The 21,844-nt window shown below is 47.7% G+C and overlaps 1 protein-coding gene across 1 annotated transcript in view; it reads left to right on the top strand.

Annotated features, from left to right (window-relative positions):
* Nucleotides 1–20,697, top strand: part of TET3 (tet methylcytosine dioxygenase 3) — a 132,700-nt gene extending 112,003 nt beyond the window's left edge. Inside the window, exons 6-12 of the mRNA XM_036751442.1 lie at nucleotides 5,693–5,786; nucleotides 10,459–10,667; nucleotides 11,514–11,664; nucleotides 13,068–13,157; nucleotides 15,221–15,358; nucleotides 17,701–18,023; nucleotides 18,858–20,697. Of these exons, the coding sequence (XP_036607337.1) occupies nucleotides 5,693–5,786; nucleotides 10,459–10,667; nucleotides 11,514–11,664; nucleotides 13,068–13,157; nucleotides 15,221–15,358; nucleotides 17,701–18,023; nucleotides 18,858–20,697 (2,845 nt within the window). The remainder of the gene's footprint in view (nucleotides 1–5,692; nucleotides 5,787–10,458; nucleotides 10,668–11,513; nucleotides 11,665–13,067; nucleotides 13,158–15,220; nucleotides 15,359–17,700; nucleotides 18,024–18,857) is intronic.
* Nucleotides 20,698–21,844: the final 1,147 nt, after the last annotated feature.

Raw genomic sequence — 21,844 nt, 5'->3', positions numbered from 1 at the left:
TTTGGATTTCATTAGTATAGGGATATAACAAGCACCTGGTCAGAAAACTCTGCCAATGCAGGATCCAAGAGTCTCAGTGAGTTGTTCAGGCTCCTGACTGGATAAGGAACATACCCAACTTTTCCTGGCTTCAAGACTAGTTCTTAATCTGTTTAGCCTCACTGCCTAGCTTCATCTAAAGATGGGTCACCTGGGAATAAGTGGCTCTACTAGGGTCACACAGCAGGTCTGTGCCAGAGGGAAGGCACGAATCTAGATCTTCCTTACCCTGAGACTTAGGCTAAGTGACTCTACCAGGGTCACACAGCTAGTCTGTGCCAGAGGGAGGGCATGAATCTGGATCTTCCTTACCCTGAGACCAGCCTTCTAGTCACTGAACTTTTTTGCTTCTTATTGAAAGAATATTCACATTAAAGATGGGTTTGGGGTCAGAACAATCAGAAGCGCATTGTAATTACACAAATACAATCCATTTCCCTTGTTCCTTCCTACTCAGTTCTGGGTTTAGCTCATCTTATTTTTGCCCTGTCAGTCCAGGACACACACATGCAGCTGGGAGCACTCCATCCAGCTTCAGGTCACGGACACCAGATCACAAAACATCCCAGTTACAAGGGACCTCAGAGACCATTTGTCCAACCCATCCCTGAAAAAAGATTCCCTCTACAACATTCCAGACTCTAAGCTCTGATCAAAGAGGCAGCTCATGGTACAGTGCGTAGAGTGCTGGACCTGGAGCCCCAAAGCCCTGGGTTCCACTCCCACCTCAGGTGCTTCCTAGCTGTGTGACCCTGAGCTCTTAATTTAACCTCTCTGGGCCTCACTTTTCTCTAAAACAAGGGGTCACTAAAGTCCCTTCAATCTCTATAAGCCAATGACCCACACTGAGGGGAAGAACACCACCTTTGAGACAAACCATTCCACTCTTGGATAGCTCTCATTGTCTGGTCAGTAGGCATTCTTCATCCACTTGACTTTTCTCCCCATGTAGATTGTTGGGCCAATCTCTTGAGTTCTCATAGGCTTCACTGATGAGGCCCTGTGGTATTCTGGGGCTGGAGTCCATTGGCACAGTGCCATTGGCATCAAGAGCATCTGAAGGACCCCAGGCTTTCATTCGTGATCCATTTTCACAGCATTTTGGCCAGGACCCCTTTTCACATTTTGTTGGTTGGTGTTGCATGGCCTGAGGGCATGTGCCCTGCAAAGTGCATGTGCTTTGTGTTCAGAACCAAGGCTACAGTGAGGCTGTGCAGTTCTGTAATGCCGAGCAGGGTGGGACTTTTTGCTGTGTTTTGTTGGAGTGCCTCTCAGCACTAAGGTGATTGAGTGCCTTTGACTGAGTCTTGCCTTTGTTTCAATCAAGAGTCTTTGATCGAATCAGGAGTCTTTGATGACCTGCTTAAGTCACAACAAAGCCTAAGTTGAATGAGTTTCAGGCACACGGTAGTGATGCCCTCTGACCCTGAAAAAAGGGTGTATATATATATATATATATATATATATACCCTGAGGTTAGCATTTTGCTTGGGGTTTCACTCATTGGAAGGGTGGTCACACAGTTTGGCCAGATGAGACTTTGGGTAGCCATTAAGAGGCCCCTCCCACCCCTGCTTTTAAAACCATGTATTGCGATTTGGTGAGACAGATAGAAGCCTGTCTGTTGGTTTCTGTTATTCTCTCTGCTCGTAATTCTTGTTTGTATTTTCTATGAAAGTTCAGGGTGCTGAGTTTTTCCCCTGAACTAAGTGAATGATCTATGTATATTTAATTCAAGTAAGAGTGTTAACCCCTTAAAGTTGCTTTCTTTAGAAAAGCAGATCAGAGAACCTATGCTAGCAGCCCTCCTGTGTGCTGGTGTTATTGGCCTTACACAGCCACAGTAGCAGCAAGCAGCATTGTTGTTACAAGTGCACAGCAAGCGCTGCCCTCAGATTCATTATGTGTTTGATTTTGAATTCATTTTTTGGTCATTGCACATTCAGAAACCTTGTACCTTTGCCAAATTTTTCATGATATGGGGTTGCGACTAGCAGTTTCGGAAGTGCTGCTCTTGGGAATCCTTTTCCATTTGGATATCCCCCATGACAGCTGCAAAGACTTTTACTGAGCATCTGTCCCTGTTTTCTGCTTCTCTTGGTGATAAAGTCCCTGAACAGTTATCTCTGGTCATTCTACCAAGGATTCTTGTGTGACAGTGTAGGTTAGTGGGTAGAGTGCTAGACATAAAATCAAGAAGGCTTGGGTCTGAATCCTGGCTGTAACATTAACTAGCTGAGGGATCATGGGCAAGTCACTCAGCTCCCATAGGATCAGTTTCATCATATGTAAATTCCTATTGTATGTAGCTTCTGAAGTGGTTGTGAGGCCCAAATGAGCTCATGCATGTAAAACATTATAGAAATGTCAGCTATTATTTTTAATAAGAATGTGTATGTAGAGCCTATATCAGATTACATACTATTTTGGGGAGGGGGATGGGAGATAGGCAGAGGAAATTTAAAACTTATGGAAGTGAATGTTGCAAACTAAAAATAAATAAATTTATTTATCTAAAATAAATAAAAGAAATGCCAGCTATTCTTTATTGTCCATCTGGGAGGCATATTCTTGGAGGGCAGAGCTTTTATGGATACATTTTATTCTCCTGAGTCAAGCAATTTTTGGTAGTAGTGGTGGGATCCTTGGAGTCCCTAAACCACTCAGGTGTGAGGTTGTGAGGTGTGAGATATCTCATGGAACATGGTTGGCAAAACAGACAAGGCCACCCTTGTTATGTGTATGGATCTTTTTTTTGTAAAGACAAGGGATCACTTTCCCCTGGGTCTTTTTTGTATTTTTGGATAATGTTTTTTGTCATTGTTTTTTTCAGGAGTATTGGGTACTAGGATGTTAAAGTTTAAAGGAAGTATGTTTGCTGTCATCAGTAATGACAAGGGATTGTTACCAAAATACTTCAAGACCTGTTTCATTTTCCCCTTCCAGTGTGCTTTGGGGATGCCCTCACTAAATAGGTCAAAGCCTAGCTCTAACCCCATTAGACCCCACATCTGCAATGGCTCCAGCAGACTTGTCAGGCTTGGACCAAACTAGGAGCTAGCCAAAGCTACAAGTTCCAGCTTAATTTGAAGAAGGACTTCTTTACCACCTGAATATCTAAAAGGAGGATGGGCATCTTTTGGGAAGTAGTGGTTTCCCAACACTGGAGGCCTGCATGTTTCCCAGTTACATGTAAAAAAATTTTAACTTTTTTTTTAAATTCAAAATTTTCTCCCTCCTGTCTCTCCTCCACCCCTTGAGAAGGCAACCATTACAACAATTATATGTGTGAAGTTGTGCAAAACATTTCTATATTAGCCATGTTGCAAAAGAACACACACACACACACACACGCACACACACATGTGTGCGTACACGCGAAAAAAATTTTAAAAGTTTGAAACATACGCTTCAATCTACACTCAGCTTTCATTAGTTCTCTGTCTGGAGACGGACAATGGATAGCATTTTTCACCATGGTCTTTCACAGTGGATCATCCTCACAAGATTGCTGTCACCGTGTACATGGTTCTCGTGGTTCTGCTTACTTCATTTTGCATGCATCCATGTACATCTTCCCAGGTTTTTCTGAAACCATCGCCTCATCATCTTCTATAGCACAGTAGTCTTCCATAACGATCATGTGCCATGACTTGTTCAGTCATTCCCCACTTGATGGACATCCCATCTTTTGCCAATTCTTTGGCACCACAAAAAAGGGCTGCTATAAACATTGTGGTACAAGTAAGTCCTTTTCTCTTTCCTTTGGTCTCTTTGGGATACAGACCTAGTAGTGGTATTTCTGGGTCAAAGAGTAGGCGCTGTTTGGTTGCCCCTTGGGCATTGTTCCAAATGGTTCACAGGAATGGTTGGGCCAGTTCACAACTCCACCGATGGTGCATTAGCATTCCTGTCTTTCTATATTCCCTCCAGCATTTATCATTTTCCTTTTCTGTCATGTTAGCCAATCTGATAGATGAGGTGGGACCTCAAGGTTTCTTTAACTTGCATTTCTCTAATCGATGCAGTAGTCCTTTAAATGAGAATTTTGCTTGAGATTCAAGTCACCTTGAGAGGGCCCTTTGACCTCTGAGGTGCCATGTTTGGTATCATTGTAGAGAGGCAGGCAGTGTGACATAGTCAAGAGGGAGTTGTGCCTGGAATCAGGAAGACCTGGCATCTCGTCTTCCCTCTGATATTTAGTAGCTATAGGAATGTAGACCCTGTTAATCTGACCCTTAGTTTCCTAATCTGTAGAGTGGATCATTGGATCATATACTAGAGAGGCCATTGAGTCTAACCCTCTTATTTTATATAAGAGGAAACTGAGTTGTCCCAGAGCTGGTGTGTGTGAGAGGCAGGATTATGCTACCAAACTGGTTTGTTGGGAGAATCAAATAAGATGATATCCCTTAAAGCTCTCTCTAAATGAGTGTGCTAATTATCACAAGACCACTACATGGTGCAGTGGACAGAGAGCTAAATGTAGGGTCAACACCTGAGTTCACATCTCACCTCAGAAATTTCCTGGCTGTGTGACTTTGGGCAACTCACTTAACCTTGCTCAGCCTCAGTTCCTGCATTTGTTAAGTGGGAATAATGATAGTACCTACTTTAATGGGTTATTGTGAAAACCAAAAGAGAATCTATGTGAAGTGCTCTGTGACCCATAAAGCACCATAGAAATGGGAGCAAGTCTTCTCATTATCATCATTTCTGTTATTTGGGGGGTTAATGATGAGTTAGGTAGCAGGTTGAGCCAGGTTGAACCACAGTGCCTTTCTTTCCCCATTCTGGTGGAAAATGTGGCCGAAAGGATTGTATCAACTGAAAATAAGCAGAGGGCCTCTGTATGGAAAAACCATCCATGGATGCCACCTGAATTCAGTAAGCAGTTATTAAGCACCACCTCTATACATGAGAGGGATGGAAGGCTGGCCTAAATTCAAGCCTCTCAGGCTGGCAACTGGTTTAACTTTTCAGTGTCCAGGGCAGTTCTGTGCGTTGATAAATGCTTGAGAAGGTTCCTGTCTATGAGTAGAGGGAAGGTCCTCATTAACTCCTTAGACTGTTGAAATCATAGATCCAGTCCCTGAACTTTCTCTGCTGGGTATTTGGGGTCCATTTAGGGCTATTTTCCTTTTTTTTGTTGTTTTTTGTTTTTCAAAGATATCTTGTTTCCATTTATATTTGGTATTATTTTTCATATCCATCTATATGCTTCCCCCATCTCCCTTTTAAGAGCTTTTATTTAGAGGTATCATCTGGAATCAGGGGTGACCTAGAGTCCAACTAGAGAGAGAATTCCAGGGGTGACTGGTTTTTCTTTTGGTCATTCTGAGTTACCTAAAAACTTTCTTAGAGAGGAGGAAACATACCTCTCCCCTTTCCTTGGGGGGTAGGGCAGTGAGGGGACTGTAGGTACAAAGTGTCACAAACATGGCCAGGTAAAGTTACTGTATAACTACATTTCTTTGTTAAGATCAGATAACAAAAGCCCTACCTTTCTGCTCCTATGGGAATGTGTCCCTGCTCCCAGACCACTGTGTTGTAGCACTGATTCGTCCTTCCACCCCCACCCGTGATACATCCCCTGGCACTGCTCACCAAAGGCCCCCTGCACTGGACTAATGGAGTATCTTTCTGTCCCTAGCTATGGAGAGAAGGGGAAAGCGATCCGAATTGAAAAGGTTGTTTACACCGGCAAGGAAGGGAAGAGCTCCCGAGGCTGTCCCATCGCCAAGTGGGTAAGTGTTTCTGCTGCACCAGCTGGGCTGGGCCAGCCTACAGCTCAGCCTGCTTGGCCTTGGCTCACCCCTGCAAATGCAGCCTGTGTCCTGAGATGGCCCCAGGCTCAGGTTTCTCATTCGTTCCCTTGTTTCCATGCGGACAAGGGCTGGAGATGCTCTCATTTCTCAGCTCTAGCCTGGGTTTGTTGACTGACTCATTAAATGATGCTTGAATAAAAAGCTGTTCTTAGCAGATACTGGAGACAGGGATTGATCCACTGACTGTTATTTATTGGACATCAAATATAAGTAGGCAACTCTAAGACTGATGATTGGAGATGGTTTGCCTTAGTGAAAAGGAAGAATCCCCTACATCAGTCACACTTGATCCCCCCTTTGCAATCACCCAAGGGCCCAGCTTTGTATTAGATATGATAGGTTACAGAAAAGAGTCAAAGTACTGTCCATGATGCAATGAGGGAGAAGTGACCTGGGGGCAGTGGTGCCAGGGCTGAAGTTTAGGGTGGCCAGGGGAGGGGATATCAGGACAGTGAACTACAAAATAATCTCCGGCCTCTCTAGGAGCTTGCAGCAGGCTAGGGATCAATGAGGTGACTGAGCAAATACACAGAAAATAAGTTAGGATGTGGGGGCTGACCTTAGGTTTAGGAAGACTTCTGTTCAGATTCTACCTTAGACATCAGCTGTGTGACCCTGGACAGGTCACTTAGCCCTAGGCCTCAGTTTCCTCATGTGTTAAGGTCCTTTGCACCTCTAGAGGTATCATCCTATGATAAATGTTCCCGAAAGAAAGAGAGAAGGATAACTTTGAGTTGGAAAGTTTCCTGGAGATGGTCCCTGTCCTTGAAGCATAAACAATTCTAGAGTACTTCCAGGCATGTGCTAAGCACTTTTTACAAATACTATTTCATTTATTCCTGATGACAACTCTGGAAGGGAAGTGCTATTATTTTCCTATTTTACAATGCAGGAAACTGAGGCAAAAGTGGTTATGTGACTTGCTCAGAGTCACACAGTAAGTTTCTCACATGACTGCAGGCCTAGTGCTCTAACCACTGCACCATCAGCTGCCTTTGGAGAAGGATTTCTGTTGGTGGCAAGGTGGTGGGTGGTCAGAACCAAGAGAGACCTGTGTTGTGGAAGCTCAGAGAGGGAGATGATGGTTGGCATCATAAAAGGCTGCAGTCAGAGAAGATGAGGGCTAAGATCAGACCATCAGATTTGGCCATGACCAAAATCTCTGGTAACTTTGTGAGAGCAGTTTCAGTTGAGTGATGGGCTCACAAGTAAATGATAGGAAAGAAAGTGAAAGCCTTTTTGAGGAATTTGGCTGAGAAATGAAGGAGAGGTATTGAGGATGAGAGGGTGAGGGGAATTGGGGCCTGTTTAAAGGCAGCAAAGGTGGAACCAGTGACAAGGTGAGAACAAAGATTGGAGAGGGGCTGAGTGAGGTTGCAGCATGCTGGGGAAGATGGGAGCAGAGAGGATCATGGGCATGCATGGAGGAATTAGCTACCCCATCACTGCCAAAATCTACCACAGTGACTACAGTAATAGATGTAAATGAAGAAAATGGGGAAATTACACCAAATGTGTTGTCATGGTGTTAACTGAACTAATGATGGTCAGGAACGGCTGTAGGTACAAAGTGTCACAAACACGGTCAAATGTAGCTACTGTGTCAGTTGGTTTTGTTTTTGTTTTTCTTCGTTACAAGGGAAGGCTCAGTGGAGGCAGAGAGTGCTGAGAGCTTTGGGGGAAGGTAGATTTATCACTGGAAATACTGCAATGTAAAGCCATTACAGTATGTAATATAAAAGCCATTGCTTTTGCCAAAAAAAGAAATAAAAGAAATTTGAAATAGGGAGAGGGAGGTACATTTCAGGCCCAGAAGAGGAGCTGCCTAAATGCCTGGAGGCAGCAGGGGAGACAGAACCAATGGGGAGTCTTTCTGGGAGGTCGAGTTCCTGCAGGCCCCCTGGAGCAGAATGAAGTAAGATGGCAGAGGGAGGTCAGTGGGCCTCTCTGGGGAGGACCTCAGCTGGGAGAACATGGTTTGGGCATTTCATTTGGTAGATAATGAGGTGCCACGTAAGGTTTCATGAGTGGAGGTGTGAGATCATGGTCTTAGATACCACACAATTCCCATAAAACCAAAGTCTTGCCTTCTCTAGAACAGAGCTCTGGCTACCTCTAGGAAGGCCATTGCTAAGCTGGGCATCATCCAGAGGATTAAGTCCCATCTGGTGAAGCATCTTCACAGTATGTGTCTCATTAGGATCATTGGAAGAGAGGAGAAGAGGCAGCTAACCATGCCAGCTGTGCTTGGGTATTTGCAGAGAGGTGAGGCTTGGCTCAGCTTGGCCCCAGAGGGCAGAGCTCTGAGCAGTCAAGGGAGACTCACAGAGATGTGCAGTTTGGTTTTATGGAAGAAAAGCTTGTAGATTGCAGCTGTCCCAAAGGCAGTAAGGTTCTTGTTCCTGGAGATCAGACCACTCCTTGTTTGCAATGATATGGAGGGGATTCCTGACCACATGCAGATTGGTCTAGATGGTATCTGAGGCCCCTTCCATCTCTGAGAGTATAGGAGGTAGAGAGAATCTGTGATATTCTGTGTCCTGGGGTTTGGCCCTTCTCTTGGAGAAGGGATGAAGGAAGGAAGCAAGCAAGGGAGGGTGGAAAGAAGGAAGACAAGGAAGGGAGAGACAAAGAAAGGAAAGGAAGTGAGGGAGGAAGGAAAAGGAGGAAGGGAAGAGAGGGAGGGAGGAAGAAAAGGAAGGGAGGGGAAAGAGGAAGGAAGGAAGAAGGAAGGAACAAATGAATTCACACTGTAGGGCAGGCTTGCTTGGTTTATATTTGGTTCATTTTCCATACACACCTGTGGTGGGGCACCACAGACATGTAGGCCCTCCTGGGATCTATTTCTACCTGCTCCCATTAGGCCTTTCTCTGCTTTCTAACATGTGGATCTGGAGCCATGTCGGCAGACACCTGTGCCCTGGTTCCTGGGAGCATTGATGTGTTTCTGTACACAGGCATTTTCAGGCAGCTGTAGGGAGCACTGGGTTATAGGTCTGAAAGACAGCTCTTTGGTATGCCCCCAGATACTTCCTGCTGGCTCAAGGGAAGAAGAAGGCTGTTCCCAGCATTTTATCCTGGGACAAGCCCAGGTCCCACACAGATGAAGGCTCTAGTCAATGATAGCTACTGCCCCTGAACTGTGAAAGCTGTACCGTGTGGAAAATCAATTCTTGCATCTCCTGGTTTCCCAGCTCTTTTATAGTTTAGTAGAGTTCCCAAAACAAGGGAGAAAGTACTGGATTTCATGTCAGAGTATTGTGGCCTTTGGCAAGGCACTTAGCCTCCATGGGACTCAGTTTCCTTATTTGTAAAATGGAGTAGACAATCTTGAGGGTCTCTTTCAGTTCTAAATCTATAATGTTATGACCTAAATGAGGGGAATAATGACACCTCATCTGCATGTTCAGGTCTTTCACCTCTACCCCTTCCTTCCTCTTGTCCCCATTTTGCTGATGTATAAATCAAGACACAGTGTATAATTGATTGGTCCAAAATCATGTAGCCTCTGAGTCAAACCTTGGTCAGTCAACCTGATTCAGAAAAAAAGCCAGAAGACCTGGGTTTGAATCCTGGCTCTGAATTCTGACTTAGTCACTTGTGTGACTTTGGGCAAGTTACTGTACTCTGTTCCTTTGTTCATTTGTAAATTCAAGTGGTTGGATTTGATGACCTCTGATCCCTTCTAGCTCTAAATGTGGCATTTCATCATTTTCTGACAGTTGAAGTTGTCCATGTGGAATGGCCCCTTCAGAGGGGACTGAGTTTGCTTTTCCTAGAGAGGTTAGGCAGCCATTTGTCAGGGCTGGTGTGGAGGACAGGTCTTTGTGGAGGTGCGCACTGGCCCCGGAGGTGCAGGCTAGGCCTGAAGGTGCAGGCTAGACCTGGTAGTGTGGACTATACCCAGAGGGGCAGGCTAGACTTGGAGGTGTGGGCTAGACCAGGTCCCCTCAGAGGAGGCAAGGATTAAAGATCTAGGCCTGGTGAGAACCTCAGAGACCATCTTGTTTCAATTCCCTTATTTTCCATTTGAGGAAATTAGAGCCCAGGGAGGTCATGACTTAATACTCGGTACTCCTGGGGCAGTACCTCTGAAGCCATCTAGTCTGCCTTCACATTTTACAGATGAGAAAACTGAGGCCTGGGGAAATTAAGTGATTTGCCCAGGGTCCCAGGGCCACTGATCATCTGAAGTGAGATCTGAGCCTATGCCCTCTGCCACAAGAGCCAGTGCCCTTTCCACTGTGTCCTGGAGTCCCTTCCATTTCAGCATCTGTGGTTCTTGGATGAATGTTGTTGAAGGGCTCTTCTGGCTAGAAGATTAATGAGAGCATGTAACCTTGAGCAGGTGTGCTCCCTTCCCTTGGCCTCAGTTCTTCGTTTGTAGAACGATGGCCTTGGAGCCACTTCCCACTTTAAATCATGTGCTGCTGCTGTATCTCTGGCCCCCTGGTGAGGACAGGAGCCTCATGGATTCAGGAGCTTTTACATTCCCCTGACCTGGAGGAAGCAGGTGCTGCCTACAGGGCTGGTTGTTGCCTCTGGCTAGACAGATCTCTATGACACTGTGGTCCCTCTGTCCATACTGTAGGTATACCGACGATACACTGAGGAAGAGAAGCTGCTTTGCTTGGTTCGCCATCGCTCTGGGCACCGCTGTGAACAGGCTGTCATCATCATTCTCATCATGGTCTGGGAGGGCATTGGCCCAGAACTGGGCGACACCCTGTACCGGGAGCTGACAGAGACACTTCGCTGCTATGGGAATCCCACCACCCGGAGATGTGGCCTCAATGATGAGTGAGTATGCACAGACCCACTGAGGAGTGATGGGGTTGGAGAGGGAGAGCAGACTAATCCCTGAGCTGGCAGGAGCTGCTAGGGTAGACCTGGGCTTGGAACCACAGCTTCTCTTCTGCCTTCTGATTAAGCCAGGAAAATCAGTTCAGGGGCACAAACCTGGGCTGCTGTGGCAAAGATCCTTGAAAAGGAGTCACACTTGGAGGTCTGCCTTCTGCTAGCCATGTAGTACTAGAAAAGTCACCTAACTACTTCTCAGGGTCTCCAGCCGAAAAATGCTGATGGTAATGCTTTCCTCTAGAGAAGATGTAAGGGTCTGGGAGTCAGTTTCCTCTTCAGTAAGATGATTGCAGGGGTTTGGGGAGAGGGGCACAGAATCAGTGGCCACTGAGGTCCAGCTCTGCCCTGGCTTGGTCTAGGGAGGACGTTGAGAGAGCTAGGAAAGCTGCCTCAGGGGATAAAGGTAGGACATACCCTGGGACTTGTGTAGGATTGGTGGTGGAACTGGTCTTCCACAAATTCGATTCAACAAGCGTTTACCAGCACTATGTGCCAGCTGCTGCCCTCAGGGAGTTTACATTCTAATGGCCCGAGGGACCAGGGAATGGCATGTATGCAGATGAATCTCTACAAAATGAATGCAGGCTAAATATAAAGTAATCTAAGGGGCCAGGGGAGTTCCCTACCATGCCTAGGGGCACAAGGCTAGGCATCAAGTAGAAGGTGGTGCCTTGGGCTGGGCTTGGGGGGAGTCCTGTGGGTCACAGTAGAAGACATGGGTGGGGGGAGCCGAGATTTTCAAGGTGGCAGCTTTCAGAGCTATAACGTACATGGCTTGTGTTGCAGCCGAACCTGCGCGTGCCAGGGGAAAGACCCGTCTACCTGTGGTGCCTCCTTCTCCTTTGGGTGCTCTTGGAGTATGTATTTCAATGGCTGCAAATATGCCCGAAGCAAATATCCTCGAAAGTTTCGCCTCGCAGGGGACAATCCTGAAGAGGTGGGCAGCTCTCCATTTGTCTCTCGCTTGCATGGTACTAGGCCCATCCAGGCATGAACCATTGAGGAATAGTTAGTCTATTATGGGAGTGACTCCAGCCACTGCTGGCTTGATCTGGATGGGTCCTCAAGAGGTCCTCAGCTCTCCCTGTACCACTCACTGTGCCAGGAATAGGTGACCATTGCTGGAGCCCCTTACTGCTACCCATCCTCTCCGCCCCTCACATTCCCTTTCTTCCATGCTCTTCTCCACATCACGAACTTACTAACCACCCCGGGGGTAGAAGGGACCCAGGGATGATGAGAATGTTGCCCCCTGCTGCTCTGTACCCCATGAATCTGGGTGGGGTAATCTGTCCCACCTACCTGGATTCCATGAACAGCTCTGTCCCAGATTGGCTGACACAGCTCCCCAAACCACGATCCTCCATTTCACTGTCTGTGACACGAGGATAATCATCACATCAAGTGTTCAGATAGTGCAAAGGGCTCTAAGTCTCATCTGATCCTCACAATTCTATGAGTCATGTGCAAGAATTATCTCCATTTTTCAGATGAGGAAACTGAAGCCTCAGGCAGGTTGGGATTCAATCATGGTCACACAACAAGTACATGTCAGAGGCAGTACTTGGGTCTTTCAGATCCCAAGCCCATGGCTCTATGTGCTATGTCACCTGCCACCATTACTGGGTGTCCCAAAATTCAGCCTCTAGGTTCAAGGACACAACTGCACTAAGACTTTTGGGACATGCTGTATGTTTATCATGTTGGGTGTTCTCTTCCCACCTTTCCCTCAGCCCCAGCTGCCTACATTTCACACATGAGAGCTATGGACATATAGAGCCTGGAAAATATAGGATATGTTGTATATTCTAAGCTCAACTGAGAGGAGTCCTGAAGAATGAGATGTAATCTTGTGATCTAGTAAAAGGGGGCTTAGGAATCAAAATATCTCTTTTCTAGAGCTGTGAGAAATTTGACCAATTGCTTACCTTTTTGTGCTTCAGTTTCCCCCATCTGTGAAATGGGAATCTTAAAATCCCACCCTTCCTTCCATCTTCTGTAGAATAATTTGAAGACCATTGGTTTGATGGATCCATGAGTCCATTATGATGGATCCCACCCCTCCCTCCATGTAGGTGGCATCTGTACCATGCCCACAGAGCATCAGGCCCACATTCTTGAGACCATATGGTAGATGGCCAGACCAGCAACCCACCTGTTGTCATCCCCTCCTCCCCCATTCTCTAGGTGGTCTGCCTACCCTGCTTTCCAGTTCTACACAATCCTCAATGATGTCATTAAAGATCAAGGTCTACGCAACCCCAGGGTAGCGCCTTCAGTATTGTTTCCCTAGTGGCTTCTTCCTGCCTGGGTATAATCTCTTCATTCTTCACTTCACAGGAAGAGAATCTTCGGAAACACTTTCAGAATCTGGCCACTCAAGTCGCCCCCCTGTACAAGAAGCTCGCTCCCCAGGCCTATCAAAATCAGGTAAGAGCCCCATCTGCTCCTCCCACCCTCTTAGCAATCTCTGAGGGCATTGACAACAGCCTGAATGGTGTTGGACCATCCAGGTCCAGCTTCAGCCTCTGCCCCATCTATCTCCCTGGGCCTCTTTGGACCAATCACTTAATCTCTCTAGGTTAAAGCATCTCCAAACCAGTTGGGAGACAGCAGTTAATTAGAAGAATGGAGGCTTGTAGATTCCAGGCTGGAAGGATGCTGAGTTATTGAGTCCAGCCTCTTTGTTTTGTAACTGAGATGGCTGAGCTTCAGAGAGGCAATGGTGGTGACAGGGCTGAAACTTGGTCCAAAGCCCTCTGATCCCGGTTCCCAAGCCATTTCCACTGGACCAAGTCTCTTCACTTTTGTTTGCCTTTCACCCAAGTGGCTATACTTTGATACATTGAGGAGACCAACCCTTACCTGGAAAAGAATGCACCTAGCCCCATCCCAGAGAGGGGGCCAGGCCACTTGGGGCAGCTCTCCTTCTTAAGCTGTTTTCCCATTTGTCAAGCCTAAGCTGCCTGCTCTCCCCCTGTCCACCCCCAGCTTCCACACTCTCCTTTCACATCTGCTCCTGGTTTTAAAGACCTAGCTCTTCCACATGTTGTGCTTATGGAATGAGACTTGGACTCAGGGTCAGAAGACCCAAGTTCAGATCCCAGTCTCTCCACTGTCCCCTTAGATGACTTTGAGAAAGTTACATCTCTGCTTTGGCTGTGGTTTTTCATCTGTAAAGTGAAAGTTGGACTAGATGATTTCATGAATTCTCTTCTGGCTGTGAGTTCTATGATCCTTCAGAGATTTGAAGATGGCTCTTCTGTCTCCTCTGTCCCCACCCTGAGCCTTCTCTATTCCAGTCTAAAGATCTCAAGTACCTTAAGTACCTCCAAGCAATCCCTAGGACATGCTCTCCATTCCTTTATCTTATTTAGATGCCTGTCTTCCTTTGGACAAACACCAGCTGGGTGAAGTCCACCCAGAGCCAATTCTGTTATATGTGATCTGACTAGTGTATAATAAAATCTGACCAAAGAGTAATGAAAGGGAGAGACATCATGGTATAATGAATCAGGAGCTTATCTCTAAGTCAGGATGACCTAGGTTCAAATCCTTCCTCTGGCACATGTATCAGCAGCATGACTCTGAGTGGGTCACTGAATCTCCTGATATCCCCAGGCATTTCTCATGTGCTGATTTGGTAGAGGGAGTTTCCATACTAGGAGGCCCCTACTCCAAAAAATCAATGCACTTTTGGAAGGGTGTGCAATGTAAATTTTTTTCTTTTTATTATTATTAACTTGACAAAGGTCAATAAACATTTCCTTATACTAGAAAGAATAAAATAAGAGAATTCTATGTATAGGAAATGGGGTGTGGAGTCAGGAATTCAAATTCAGCCTCAGATGCCTACTAGCTCCATGACTGTAGGCAAGTCACTTAAGTCCTGCCTCAGTTTCGTCAGCTGCAAAATGGGGCTAATAATAGCAACTGCTCAGTAAGGCTATTGGATCAAATTTGTATATTTTTTCCAGCACTTAACAGAGGGTCTGGCACACAGTAGGCACTTAATAAGCATTTACTGATTGGTAAACAGCTTATGAAAAGCACAGTAACTTAATAGCTAGCATTTAATTTAGATTTTTAAGATTTGCAAAACATTTTACGTGTTTTTTCATTTGATGTTCACAACCACCCTATAAGATAGGCACTCTTGTTACCCCCTTTTACAGATGAAAAAATGAAGGTTGAGAGAGGTCAAGTGACCTGTCCAAGGTCACACAGTTATGAAGGGTCTGGTGCAAAATTGGAATTTCAATCTTCCTGACCCCAAGTTCTTTGTTCTATTTATCACTGCCACCTAGTGGCAAACAGGAGTTTCAAACAGTTTGAAAGTTAACTGGATTTGTGGGACTTCTAAGATCCCTTTTTCTGTCTCCCAAAGGTTTCTCTGGAGTCCAAGGGTCTCTCCTTTCTCTTCCTCTCTAGTACCTGTCCCTGGGTTCCATGTTACTGGGTCACTTGAGCTAACTCTTGGTCCCTTCTCCCAGGTGAACAATGAAGAAGAAGCAATAGACTGTCGCTTGGGCCTGAAGCCAGGCCGGCCTTTCTCGGGGGTCACAGCCTGCATGGACTTCTGTGCTCATGCCCACAAGGATCAGCACAACCTGTACAATGGCTGCACTGTGGTAAGGAGGCCTGCCCCCATCTGCTTATACTCCCCATGAGGGCCAATCTTGTCCAGACCTTCTGCAGATGTGGCTGCCCAAGCTGTCCAGCTCTTTCTTTGGTGGGCTGGCAGATGCTGCCTGGCTTCCCTCTTTCTGGTCCTCCTGGCATGCATAAGCTTCTCCCCATCCCCAAATTAGAGGAAATAAGCATCCTGCTTTTGAGCAAAATATCTCGAATATGATTTGATGCCTGTAATGGTCAATATATAGGCCACACTTTTCTTTCTGAATCTACCTTCTCTAAAACCTGAATGGGGCAAAGGAAAGGGAGAGTGGTAAAGGAGAGGGAACAGTGAAGACCTAAATAAATGAATGAATGAAATGCCTTGGTTTGAATTGGAGCTGCTCAAAAAAATTTAAAAAAAAAGCCATTTCCCTAGACTGGTCTTTTTATATACAACTTTGGAATAATTGTTGTTGAGGGCAACCATGTTTCTCTGAAAGGTTATGGGAGTTAGGAGATGTGGAGCTGGTCTGGTAATCTGGAAGATCTGGGTTCAAGTCCTCTGTGTAACCTTGGGCAAGTCATGTAACTGCTCCATCCGCAGACTGCAGAGTCCTCTCTGAGAGTTCCTGAACCTCAGGAAATGACAGAGCCAGTTAAATATGGCTGTCTGTCTAACTAATAATAGCTTCTGAGTTCCCATTTCCATAGAAGCTGAAAGTCTGCAAAGTGCCTTGTAAACATTATCTCATTTTGTCTTCACGAGTGAGGAAACTGAGGTTACAAGTGGTTATGTGGCTTGTCCAGGGCAAGTCATGCCGCTGATAATTGTCTGCAGCCCTCTCTTATCTATATGTCTTTCCATCCATTTCCCTCTGTCCGTCCATCCATTTAGCCTTCTGTTTTGATAAACACATACATTTCTTAATATACACACGAATAGGCATGAAAACACATGTATGTGATCATATGTGTATCAATGTGCATGTGTATCACACATATATGTATATATGGTGTGCCAGTGTGTATCACTGTACATATGTGCATATATATCAGTACATATAGTTGTGTGTTTGTTTATACATAGACATGGGCATGTGTGGATCTATGTGAATATGTATTGATGTATATAGCTGTATAGATAATTGGTGTGGAAGAAGAACTTTTCTGTAGTATGGTAGGACCTAGCAGAGTTTACTGGCAGCTATCAGAAGTTTTGGGAAGCCTAGCTGCCCTCTGTGCCTAATGAGACATCTGGGGAGGGAGGGAGTAAGCATGATAAAACTCTCATTCCCCCAGATTATTGGGAGAAGAATTTTGTTATCAAATACTTGCTGTAGGAGGAGGGTTCAAAATGGACTGGGAGCCCAGGAACCAGAAAAAGGGGACAGCCAGAGATCAAGGCAAGATGCAAGCAGGGTTGGAGGTACAGGCAGGTGGGCAGGATAAAAAGAGCTAGAGAAAAGCCAAGAGGACCTAGATCCAGAGGCCAGCTCCCAGAGCAGTCCAGCATTTTGATGCCTTTCCTATTGGGGTAACACAATTTTCCAGACATGACCTTCCTCCTTTCACCCTACTAGGGGTACTGTGAGGATAGGAGATAGGGATGATGATGGTGATGATAGTGGTGATGATGATGGTGCTGATGGTGATGATGGTGATGATGATGATGATGATGATGATGGTGCTGATGGTGGTGATGGTGATGGTGGTGATGATGGTGATGATGATGGTGATGATGGTGATGGTGATGATGGTGGTGATGATGATGATGATGGTGCTGATGGCGGTGATGGTGATGATGGTGCTGATGGTGATGATGGTGATGGTGGTGATGATGGTGCTGATGGTGGTGATGGTGATGATGGTGATGGTGGTGGTGATGATGATGGTGGTGTTGATGGTGATGATGGTGCTGATGGTGGTGATGGTGATGATAGTGATGGTGGTGGTGATGATGATGGTGGTGATGACGATGATGGTGATGGTGGTGGTGGTGGTGATGATGATGATGATGACAACTGACATTCTTATGGATCTTTAAAGCTTGCCAAAGTCCTTTTACATACATTGTCTCATTTGATACTTACAACCCTTTGAGGCAGGGGCTGCTATAAGCCCCATCTTGCAGATAAGAAAAATTTGGCTGAGATAGGTTAAGGGGCTTACCCAAGGTCACACAGCTAGGACGTGTCAAGGGTGGGATTTGAACCCAGGTATTGAGTGCTCTAGCCTTTGAACACAGACTATATCTTTGTGGCGGGCAAGAAGGCATTGCCTGAGTGTGGCTATGGTGTCAGAATGCCCCTCAGTGACAGTACTGCCCTGTCCTGACTTCCTGCCCTGGCCCCTGCAGGTATGCACACTGACCAAGGAGGACAACCGCTGTGTGGGTCAGATCCCGGAGGATGAGCAGCTGCATGTCCTCCCTCTCTACAAGATCGCTAACACAGATGAGTTTGGCAGTGAAGAGAACCAGAAGGCAAAGATGGCAAGTGGAGCCATCCAGGTGCTAACTGCTTTCCCCCGTGAGGTCCGCCGGCTACCTGAGCCTGCCAAGTCCTGCCGCCAGCGACAGCTGGAAGCTCGGAAGGCAGCGGCTGAGAAGAAGAAGCTCCAGAAGGAGAAGCTGCTCACTCCAGAGAAGATCAAGCAAGAAGCTCTAGACATTCCTGAGCTTCTCCAGCCTGATTCAGGTGAGTACCTGTTCGGGGCAATGAAGGCCTCTTGCCAGTAGCTCCAACACCCCATGGCCTGGAACTAGTCCCTCAGTCACCAGGGACTTGTGGATGGAGTCCTCTGATGACATCAGCCTGGTATTAGTGAGAAGGAATAGTCAGATAGATTTGGAAATAAAGGTTCTAGAGTGGGGAGGACCTGGGTGTGAGATCTGCCTTTGACATAGACCAGCTGTGTGACTTGAACTGCAGAGAAGGTAGCAACCTGCATTGGTAGAGAGAGTTTCCTCACCCAGGAGTTCTCTATGCCAGTTATAACATAGTTTTAGTCCCTGTACCTAAACAAAAGCTCCCAACAAATACTTTTTTAAAAGAAAGAAACATCAGTGACATGTTTTGTCCTGTCTCTGTCCTTGCAAAGCCCTGACTCCTGTTTCATTACCTGCCATTATGCTCTGTGGGCAGCAGATGGTTGGCCAGTGCCTCTGGCAGGGAGGGGAGGGGAATAGGATGGGCAGTGGGCCTCAGGACCCACAGGGGAGAGGGGCTGGTCTGGGCAGTGGGTCTCAGTGCCTCTGGGCTCAAAGATTTCTGAGCCAGCCCAGGAGGGGCCCAGAAGTAGGCCTGGACTGTTCTGGGTATGAGCTCTTTCTCATCCTCTCACAGAGACTTCAGCTTCCCCTTCTTTCTCACTTCAGTGGACTCTGTTGGGGACTTGCCTGGGGGGCAGGCAGGATTTCTTCTGATCAGGAGGCTGGTGGGTGGGTGGCAAGGCAGACTCTGGCTCTTCTGGGCCCTCGGGCAGTCCCCAGAGCCCCGGGTTTCTCACCTACCACACTTCATTTCCAGGTCTCTCTTTAAAGAATGGGTTGTCCCAGCAGGCTCTGAAGCCTTCCATCAAGGTGGAGCCCCCAAATCACTACAACTCCTTCAAGTACAGTGGTAATGCGGTAGTGGAGAGCTACTCGGTGCTGGGCAGCTGCCGGCCCTCAGACCCCTACAGCGTGAACAGCGTCTACTCCTGCCACTCCTACTATGCACAGCCCAACCTGAGCCCCATCAACGGCTTCCACTCCAAGTTTGCCATTCCTTCCTTCAGCTATTACGGCTTCTCTCCCAGCAGCTCTGTCTTCCCCTCACAGTTCCTCAACTACGGTGCCAATGGCCGAGGCCCCGGCAGCTGGGGAGGCCCCATTGGGGTTTTCGATAAGAAGCCGGATCTCCAGGCCCTGCAGAGCAGCCTGACCCAGGCATACGGTGGCCCTGAGTTTGCTGAGCTGCCAGGCCAGGCTGTCAGCAGTGACAGCCACCATACGCCTCACCACCAGCCTGCCTATCCAGGCCCCAAGGAGTACCTGCTCCCCAAGGGCCACCGGACTCGCCCCACAGCCACAGACCCCTCCCCCTTTGCACAGAGCGGCCCCTGCTTTGGTCAAGTCATCAAGCAGGAGCCATGTGATCGCCTGCCCCAGGCTGAGCCCCTCCCTGGGGTCCCTGGGAACATGGGCAAGCCCCCTGTTCCTGAGGCCTCCCAGAATGGGACCAAGGAGCACCTGTGGGGGGGTGCCCACCCAGGCAGCCAGAGTGCTTCTCCAAAGAGGACTAATGGTGTGAGTGGAACCTGGGGCATGTTCGCTCCTGGAGAAAGTTCTGTCCTCCCTGACAAACTGGGCTCCTTCGGTGCTAGCTGTCTGCCAGCGGCCCGTCTCCCAGACAGCCAATGGGGCCTGTTCCCCTCCGAAGGGGGTCAGCCACCCCAGCAGCCACCACTGGGGCCTCCCAATGGAGCCGGCCTGCTGAGCAAGGCTTGGAGCCCTTGCAAGTTTCGAGATAGTACTCCCACCTTAAATGGGCCCAGCCTGGCAGAAAAGCCATGGGGTGTAGGACCAGACTATAGCCCTGGTCTCAAAGGAGGTCCAAGCTATCCAGAAAAGCTCTGGGGGCCTGTGAAAGGGGACGAGGGAAGGACTCCAACCTCCTCAGGGCCCAGCCTACTGGATAAAGCCTGGCCCTCTTTTGGCATGACCCTAGGTTCTGGGACCCTGAAGCCTGAGGAAAAGCTGTGGGACTCCTTGAACCTTGGGGAGGTGCCTGCAGAGGGGCCCTCGGACAAGGGGGCAGTGAAGGAAGAGGAGGTAGGTGGCGGTGGGGGTGGCGGTGGTGGCAACATCAGCAACAACGTGGAGGAGGAAGATGAGGAATTGTGGTCTGACAGTGAACACAATTTCTTAGATGAAAACATCGGCGGTGTGGCTGTGGCCCCCACCCATGGGTCCATCCTGATCGAGTGTGCCCGGCGTGAACTGCATGCCACCACCCCCCTTAAGAAACCCAACCGATATCACCCCACCCGGATTTCACTGGTGTTCTACCAGCACAAGAATCTCAACCAGCCTAACCATGGCCTGGCCCTCTGGGAGGCGAAGATGAAGCAGCTGGCTGAGAGGGCCCGCGCCAGGGAGGAGGCAGCACGGCTGGGCCTGAGCCATCCAGAAGTCAAGCCCTATGGGAAGAAGCGCAAGTGGGGGGGGACGGCTGCCCCAGAACCCCAGCAGGAGGAAAAAAAGAACCCAATCCCCACCCGCCACGTGCCAGCCATCACCACCGACTCGGTGGTCACCGTCTCCTCTTACGCCTATACGAAGGTGACCGGGCCCTACAGCCGCTGGATCTAAAGCATGGGGGAGCCCTCTTACCTCAGCGTCCATGGCACCAAAGCCCAGGGCCATCGTTGTGGTGCTTTTCCCCCGCCCCCTGGGCTGGAGAGCCAGGCTGGGCAGAAATACTTCTATATGTATATGGAGCTACCACCCCCACATATATGTATAAAGAATTCTGCTCCAGCACACACCTCACCAGAGCTCCCCCTTCTTTCCTCTCCTCCCCTGGCACTTTGAGGAAGAGCCTGTGGCTGGTGGATGTTTTTCAGTAAGCTTAGTATTTATATCTCCACATGGGGTTTTTTCCCTTGGTCGGGGACTTGGGTTTTATTTTTAAGAATCTGTCCTTGTATATGACAAGAATGGAAGAAGAGTTTATAGCATCCTTTCACAAAGGAGTGGTTTTTAATTGCCATTTAAAATGTGTATTTATTGGATTTAAAAAAAAAAAAAGGAACAATGATGACAGTCACCTAGCCGGCAAGAAAAGCCAGAATTCCAGACAGCTTCTGTTCCCATCAGGAGGTCTTTGCTGGGAGAGGAGCGTTCACACCACGTGCTCCGCCACCCCCACCCCCCCACCCCTCCAGAGCTGACCGACCACTTGTCTGTGTCTCTCAAAGCAAGCAAGCACCACATCCTTTCCTTCTGGCAGAGTCACACTTATCACTTTGATCGGGGCAGGATGGGGTGTTCCATCAGGGTGTGGTTGGGCAATCTGCCAGGAGCCCTCCATGGGCTTCTCCATGCCCTGCCCTCAACTCGGCAGTGAACTCGCCATACACCTGAGCCACCTGAGAGATGCTGGGGTCGGCTTCTTCAGAAACCAGGCTGGAAGCAGACACCTTTCAGGCCTGCTAGTCTCCACACTGAATATTCTTTGTCCGTTATTTAGCAAATCACGTTTTGTCCTTGGTCACCAGGTAGCACTCAATGCCGGAGTTGCGGTTGCCGTGGAGAAAGGATGCTTTCTTAAAACAGCCACTTCAGCTGCTGTGTGCAGCTGTTTGACACGATACTTGGGGGCTGAAGGAATCTGTCTAAATCTTAACAGCAGTTTTAAAACATCCAACCAATAAGAACCCCTCCCCTCATGATCTATGCTAATATGGAAAAAGGGCTACTGTATCTTTAAAAAAAGGCGAACAAACTGTGAATAGTT

Source organism: Trichosurus vulpecula, chromosome 3 (genome assembly GCF_011100635.1).
Source record: "Trichosurus vulpecula isolate mTriVul1 chromosome 3, mTriVul1.pri, whole genome shotgun sequence".
Classification (NCBI taxonomy): Eukaryota; Metazoa; Chordata; class Mammalia; order Diprotodontia; family Phalangeridae; genus Trichosurus; species Trichosurus vulpecula.
Note: the sequence above shows the minus strand (reverse complement) of the source record. Positions and strands in the feature narration are given on the sequence as shown.